Below are 8,625 nucleotides of genomic sequence, written 5' to 3' on the forward strand. Positions count from 1 at the left end.
ATGCTGCTATAGGCAAATTCCGTCCACCACTCAGGACCTTATTGACACACTCGGATAGGTTAGTGGTCATGTGACCAAACCTCCGGCCTTCCTCATCGTAAGACCTGCACCATTTCTCTTTGGGAATCTGGTCTATCCATGATTCCACTTGTGGGTTACTGTCGACAAATTCCTTAAATCTGATGTCAAAATGAATCTTCGAACTTTGGTACCCTGAAAATAGGAATATTGCATAAGTTAGATACCAATTTGCATAACATACAACAAGTACATAGCCAAGAAATTGTGTACCTAGTTTCATCAGTGTTTTCTTCAATTCCACATCCCTAAACTTAGTGTTAAAATTGCTTCCGATGTGACGTAGACAAAACACGTGATACGCAAATGGTGGCTGCCAACCGGCATGATCTCTTACAGCCCTTATGATGCTGGGATGACGATCGGATATTAGACAAATATCATGCCTATGTGTGACATAAAAACGCATGAGGCTAAGAAACCACGACCAATCATCCAATCTCTCACCCGGAGGAACAATAGCAAAAGCAATAGGCAGAATGTATCCATCTCCATCTTGTGACGTAGAAATCAAAAGCGTTCCTTTGTATTTACCGTATAAATGCGTGCCAACAATTTGGATTATGGGTTTACAATATTTGAAGGCCTCAATGCACTGGTGAAAGGTCCAAAATACCCTGTGAAAGACAGCCTTATCAGTGTAAACTCGACGTTCATCAACAAATTGGTCCGTATCAATCTTGAACACAGAACCCGGATTAACCTGCGTCATGTATGTCAACCAACCAGGCAAGAATGCATATGATTTATCCCAGTCACCAAATAACTTCACAATGGCCTTCATTTTAGCCTTCCAAGCCTTCCTGTAACTTATGTTGTATCCATACAAACGTTGTACCCTTTCTTGAATAAGAACTGGCTTTAAAGATGGATCTTCTTTTACATACCTATAAAAAAAAATCTAAGTCGACACTGTAAAAATACAAACTGATAAACATAAACATACCTTAGAAAATTAGATACATTGAATAATATATACTCATAATGGCTACACATATCACATCAGAATCCAACTGTCTATAATCACGGGTAAGACCTTGGTTTAGGCAGGTGTGTTCTTTGCCCCACTTACTGACCACCCAAGTATTTCCATTCTTCGGCAACAATGCCCTCACATACCAAGGACAACCATCATTATGGTGTCAACACTTCATCACAAATCTATGCTCATCACTTTTTGCCACAACGGCAGTACGGTGAGCCTTCACACAATATAATTTCACTGCATGTTGCATTTCAGATTTGCTACGAAACTCCTGATACAAATATAATGGATCCCCTAATTGCCAGCCACCGTGCAAGTCATCGTCACCATACAACATCTTTGTTTCATCATTAGGGTGGACCCAATTAATGAAGGAATAATGTGGGCTTTCGTTCCAAAATGGTTCGATCTCAGAACCTATGTCAAAATTTATAAAGCCACCGTCAATACCAATGATAACACAAAGAAGAAATGTTAAATTAAATATTTAATTCATAATCTTACCACTGCTAACAGGGTCAACACGAAGTGGACGCGTAACCTGGGAACTCAGGTTTCCTGAGCTTGTGTCAGCATCGAAATCACCCTCTACGTCAGTATCTTACGTGTCACCTAGCGGAATAACATTCTCAGGTTCACCGTCCTCATCACTGTCCATATCCTCCTCATGCTCATCCTCATCCTCGTCTATTTCCCTTAGTGTTATCTGACTTAAGACAGGTGCAGGTGCAGATAAACCGACGACTTTGTCTTCTTTACTCTGACTTCTTTCATGCATAGGTGCAGATGAAGATTGACCACAATCTATTTCAATATATATCTCAATAAAATTTTGAAATTTTCGGTCAACAATTGCATCAATGACACATTCCACATCTTCATCATCACATATATCGTTACCAATGTAGTATATAGCATCCTTACCGACTGTAGACTCTACCTTGGCAATCATCCGCTGAACGCATTGGCTACCTTGCAGACCCAATTTTTGGTGAATTCTCCCTTTTAGCTCATTGTATGTAGTGCCCCGTTTGATTTTCAACATCTTCGTTTTTCCTTCAAATTGAATACTATTGGAGCCTTCATAATGCTTTCCATCATAGTAAATTAGTGTTACATACATGTTTGGACTTGTGCTCATCTTTCACACGAATTTGGGAGTAGGGTTCTGAAATTGGGGGTTTGGGTTCGGATTTTGGGGGTTTGGAGTTGTGCAATGACAAAGATTTCACAATATTAAAGCTTTAGGGATGGTGGGATGAAATAGATTGTGATTGCAAGGATTACACATGACAAACAACATACATTGGTTTACACAACGTTAATATTTGAAATGAGACCGAGAACTTGCAAAATATAGGATTTCTGACGATATTTAATCAACTAAATATTGCAATGTAGTCGATTAAAAGTCCCGAAATTTAATCGATCAAGAGGGATTTTTAATCGACTACATTTCGTGTCAAAGCAATTTCTGAATTTTGATTATTTAGTCGACTAAACCTTCAACGTAGTCGATTAAACAGGGGCAAGTTAGTGGATAGTTATGGATCAGGGGCAAATTGGTTATTAATTAATTAATGAGGGGCAAAAGGGTCAAAAAGCCTATATATATATATATATATATATATATATATATATATAAAGTAATTAAGGAGGGCAATGCCCAAAGCCAAAACACAAAGATTAAACCAAACGAAGCTAGGAAGGCCTATGAGGTCAGCAGAGAAGAAATGATTTGTCTCCTGCGGTATTTGGTCATAGATATGCAATTCTGCTTTGTTGAAGGCATAGTTGGCAGGGTGACAAATAATCGTTTTCGCGTTGTAGTTTATTATTTAAGTAATCAACCATTGAAGTGTAAGGAGACATGTGATTATGGGGCTAATCTGATGATATAATTTTTCCTTTTGTCTTCTCTACTGAAATTTGTGGAAGCTTCCGACCGATGACGATGTCATGGATCAAATAATTTGGGACATGTCCAACGATGGAGCTTTCTCGGTGAAATCAGCATATAATCTCATCCACTCTCATCCAAACACCCCAGCTGATCGCGAATGGCCCCTTGTGTGGTGTTGGGACGGTCCTCAGAGAATAAAACTTTTTTTATTGATACTTCCAGTTATCAAGTATGGGATTGTGGGTTTTACTAAAAACCTCTGTACTGGTAATTCTCTGCTTGCGGAACTGTGGGGAGCGTTTGTGGGACTGGAGATTGCTTGGGCAAGAGGCTTCAGAAAAGTCTGGTTGGAGGGTGATTCCTCTTCCATGATCACTTTGGTCAAGGAGGGTTGTGAGAGCCACAAGCCTTGTTTTCCTTTAACCAAGAGAATTCATGACATGATTGGTAGGCAATGGTGTGTAGAGCTCTCCCATACCTATAGAGAAGGCAATGCGGTAGCGGATTGGCTTGCGAATGAGGCTTTTGAACGTGATTGCAACACATACTTGTATGAGGATATTCCCCCTGGCTGTAACCATCTTGTATTCAGGGACTTGATGGGTGTCTCAACACCAAGAATGGTCTCAGTTAGGCTTTTGTTTTATTTCCGTTTCTATTCAAAAAAAAAAAGAAATTTGTGGATGAAGTGTACCAATGCATTCATGGCGTGCCTTTGGAGACATTACTGCTCTCTTTATTTATTGTAACATATATAGGTTATAATTATTTTGTCCAATAGCAAAAATCACATTCAAAATATTGACAATTTAAGTACAAATCTGGAAATAAAAAATAAAAAATTGAATCAAATTATATTATTTTTTATTATAAAATTAAATTTTAATTTAATTTAAAGTAAATTAAAAATTTATACACACATACGCACTCACGCACATACACAAACACAAACACATATATAATAATAATAATAATAAGAATTTAACAAAGAAATTTTTATAATATCTATATTTATTTAAATTATTTATTATACTTAAAAAATCAAACTTCATTTTCACTTGTTCATTGAATATATATTATACAATTGACACTTAATTTATACTGATATTTAAAATTTAAATTTAAATTTTGGTGCGTTTTATGAAATTATTTGGATTTACATTTATTATATTTTAAATAATTAATTTAAATTTACATATATTTTAAGAAAATTATATTTATATTAATTTTTTTAATTATTTGTAGTAATATTATTTTATTAGAAAATACAAATCAAACCTGGTAACTTAAAGGACATGTCTTTTAAAATAGGTATGTGACTTAATTTCTAAGAGGCCTTTGAATGAATGCAAGCCTATCTTATTTTTAAAACCAGTCTGGTCAAGTTAGACTAAAAGCAAACCAGGCTATAATAAACCCATGACAAACCTGGCTCATTTACATCCATACCAGTTTAAAACCTTTGCATAACCACCTTGAACTGGTTCAATACGTGCTGTAAAGTGCTAGTTCTTTGGAAGTGAAGGCTTTCATTCCATCTATTTTAATACAAATGTTCGAGGCTGCAAAATTTTGAGAGTTAGATCTCTTCCTTAATGATAATCCCAAATGATATTGTCTGTAGAATGTTAAAAGTAGTAGTTCAATGATACCCAATCGTGTATGATACAATTGTGATTTGTAAGTGAAAACCTCAAATGTACTAAGGAACTTCTGTTTGATTCTTAAATACAGCCCATTGATGTGCATCATATCCCAGCCAATCATGCTCAGGGACAAAGAATTAAAGAAACCCTCCAATTCCAACAGCTTCTTCAAATATAAGGTCATATATGATTTGTTTCCAGGAATCACCAATAGTCCTTGCAGGAACAGTAACCATCCTTAAAATGATGAAATCTATTGGCATCCCTCAAAATGATTTCTCTTCCAGTGACTTTTGCAATCAATTTGATTGCAGAATGGCAATCGCCACAAACTCGCAAATTTTTCATAACTCTGATTGGCATCCCTTCAGGCACTTTTAGGAGCGCATATGCTATAGCTACTTTTTCACTATGATAACCCAAGCTATGTGTCTTCTCTTCCTCATCCACGTCATGAAGCACAAAGCTACCATCAGGACAGTACCCAGCTTCCCTTAACAATCCACCTAACTTCTCCAACATTTTCATGATAATAGGCTGCTCGGGGTGGCCCATACTGTCCCCTCCGGTGAACATATGTACCTTCTTTTCAACCTCAATCCAACTACAGCCAGGCAATTTGATAACACTTCTAGCTTTTATTTTTTTCCTAAGGACTTCAACATCCCCCCATCTTCCTCTGGATGCATACATATTTGAGAGCAAGACATAAGGCCCAGCATTTTTGGGCTCTAGCTGTCCAAGTTTCTCAACTGCAACTTCAGCCAAATCCAGCTTCATATGGGTTCTACATGCACCTAACAGTGCACCCCAAACAATAGCATCTGGTTCCATTGGCATCTTTTCTACCAGTTTCATTGCATCATATACCTGGCCTGCTCGGCCTAGCAAATCAACCATGCAAGCATAGTGTTCGATTGCTGGGTCCACTTGATACTTGCATTTCATTGATTCAAAAATTTCAAGCCCTTCTTTCACCTTGCCACTGTAGCTGCAAGCTGAAAGAACTCCAATGAAGGTGACATCATCGGGCAGAACTCCAGAGGAGCACATTTCATAAAAAACATTTAAAGTTTCCTCTCCCAAACCATGTTGGGAATAACCCGTGATCATAGAGTTCCACATAACAACATCCTTCAAAGGAAACCTGTTAAAAATCTGTTTTGCTGTGACAAGATCACCGCACTTAACATACATCGTAATCAAGACTGAGGCAACATATAAATCTTGATCAAATTCAGATCTCACCAATTGGGCATGAATCTGCCTGCCATGATCAAGACTGGCTAGACTGGCACATACAGAAAGAACACTGATCAATGAAGGGAAATTCAGTGCAACCCCTTCTCTTTGCATCTTAGCAAACAAATCCAATGCTTCCAACTCAAATCCTTTCCTTTCATACACCTTAATCATGGCACTCCAAGTCCCATCATCCCTCTCCTTCATTTGCTCAAACACCTGTCTAGCTTTATCCACAGCCCCATCAAGTCCAAGCCCCATGATCATTTCATTGCAAGCAACAATCGGTTTCATCGGCATTGCATCGAAAAGCTCAGAAGCCTCTTTCATCCTCCCACTGTGAGTATAACCCATGATCATTGCCGTCCAAGACACCTCATTTTTCTCTGGCATCACTTCAAAAAGCTTCCTTGCAACATCCACCCTCCGGTTTCGCGCATACCCAGAAAGCATAGTTGTCCAAGTAACCACATTCCTCATTGGCATCTCATCAAAGAGAGCCCGAGCTTCAGCCAAAAGACCCTCCTGACAATACCCTCCAATCATGTTGGTAACAGCCACCATATCCTTCACAGGCATCATATCAAACAGTTTGCGTGCATCCTCAACCCGAGATTCTTGCAGCAACCCACCAAGCATGACAGTCCAAGACACCACGTTCTTGTCGGGCATCTGCCAGAACAGCCATTCTGCTTCTGCAACCATACCCTCTTGCACGTAACCGCGAACCATCGAAGTCCACGAAACAACGTTGCGGTCGGACATGTTGTCGAATACTTTCCTTGCTTCAGTCAACAATCCATTCTTTATGTACCCAGAAATCAAGCCGTTCCAAGAGACGGTGTTCCTTTGGGGCATTTTCTCGAACAGAAGGATGGCCTCGCGGAGCTGGTGGGTTTCGAAGTACGCGGCAACCATGGCGTTCCACGAAGCAATGCTTCTGTGAGTGTGAGGCATTTCATTGAACACCTTCCGAGCATGCTCGATTTGACCACTACGCGCGAAACGTGAAATCAGTGAAGTGCTGGTGCACTGTAGTCTCACTTGCATCATGCACCATCTCAGAGTTGCACCACCATAACCCATGCATGTGTATGATTACAACAAGAGTAATATATCTCAAAGTGCTTAGTTTTCATATATTAGCAATATAAATCTTTTTTTATTACTCTCATTCGTTCATGTAATTTATTATGATTAAAAGAAATAACACAGTTTTAATTACATGGTAATAATGTCTATTATGAGATAATTTTATTTTCTACATATGTATAAAAGAGTACGTGATTTATATATATTTCTTTCTCTCTTCTTTTCGTATGACCTCATATTATATATGTGTAAAAAATAATTTTATCTCCTATAATATGAGATACATAAAATTGAACTATTTAATCGAGTAATAGAGTAAAAAGAATGTTATTCTAACATATTTAAGGAAGAGAAAAAGAGAGAGGGGCTCTTTTAAAGTTTTTTTTTAAAAAAATAAATAAGTGAAAAAAATTCATTTTTATTTTATTTTAACATATATCACATGTAAGTAATTTTTTTTTGTTACTTAAAATGAGGAGACAAAACCAACAAAATTAAACTTAAGGGGACAAAATTTATATTATGACTAGGATGTTTTGATGTAATAAGTTTTAGGACTAATTTTGATCATAAATTTGAAAACTAAAATATTGACAATAATGATTTATTTCCAGGCAAAAAAATTAATTTATTATTTTTTTAATAAAAAAATTACGAAAATATAATCGTTTTGAAATTATTTACGCAAATATAGCACTCAAACACGCCCCATGTGAGCGTGTTCCAATGGAAAGAGACACGCCTAAGTGGGGCGTGAGTCATACGAGAGACACACTCACATGGGGCGTGATCAGGAGAGAGACACGCTCAAAAGGGGCGTGAGTGATTTGGAGAGAGGCACTCTCCATTTGGACGTGACGCAATAGAGAGACATTTCTCATTTGGGCGTGTTTCACCAGGTGTTGTCACGTGTCACAAGAGTCCCGTAAAACTTTGGAAGTCTATAACTTCTGACTCGAGTGTTCGAATTAGGTAATTTTTTTTTATTCCACATAACTTTTTGATATTTACGTAATAACACCTCATTTGGCATATTTTGTCTGTCACAAAAAAAATTGAATTTACAACAATGATACCATAAGAACTTTTAAACCCAAATTAATAAAGAAAAAAATCACTTTTTAATTAAATGAAAAAATAAGAGAAGGTTATAGTTACTGTCACTTTTTAATTTGGGTTTTCAACTGAATTAGCACTGATTCGTAAATAATATGCATCTATATGGTCACCTGTTCACTTCAATTACCATTATTATTATTATTATTATTATTATTAATAAAGTAACATGCTTTTATGTGTTTATTATTAGGGATATATTTTTCTTATGTTGTAGGAAAAGAATTACCTTATGTTGTAAAAACAAAAGCATAAATGGGACCCACATGTAAAAGGAGAGAGAAAAAAAAGTGGTGGGACCCAACCTCTTTTTGTGTGTGTAGGAGAGATGTTTATCTCATGTAAAATGAGATAAACATAACCCTTATTATTATTCCTTTGGACTTTCATAATTATCTGATGTCTCTTGCCCAATTTGTGAATTTGCAATTACATATGGAAACTATGAGCAGATATATTCTTACTACCAAAATTTTTCACTACCAACTTACTACCTATCTAATCACCATTGGATCAATATTTTCTCTCTCTTCATCAACTTTTTAGCATTCTTTCTCTTTGAT

The 8,625-nt window shown here is 36.8% G+C and overlaps 1 protein-coding gene across 1 annotated transcript; it reads right to left on the reverse strand.

The window, feature by feature from the left end:
- Positions 1 to 4,606: 4,606 nt before the first annotated feature.
- LOC133317661 (pentatricopeptide repeat-containing protein At1g56690, mitochondrial-like) lies at positions 4,607 to 6,940 on the reverse strand. Its single transcript, XM_061519527.1, has one exon. The coding sequence runs from the start codon at positions 6,938 to 6,940 to the stop codon at positions 4,817 to 4,819; it is 2,124 nt and encodes a 707-aa protein (XP_061375511.1). The 3' UTR covers positions 4,607 to 4,816.
- Positions 6,941 to 8,625: the final 1,685 nt, after the last annotated feature.

This window comes from Gastrolobium bilobum, unplaced genomic scaffold (genome assembly GCF_033153095.1).
Source record: "Gastrolobium bilobum isolate Gb01-03AN ecotype WA unplaced genomic scaffold, APGP_CSIRO_Gbil_v1 utg356, whole genome shotgun sequence".
Taxonomy (NCBI): Eukaryota; Viridiplantae; Streptophyta; class Magnoliopsida; order Fabales; family Fabaceae; genus Gastrolobium; species Gastrolobium bilobum.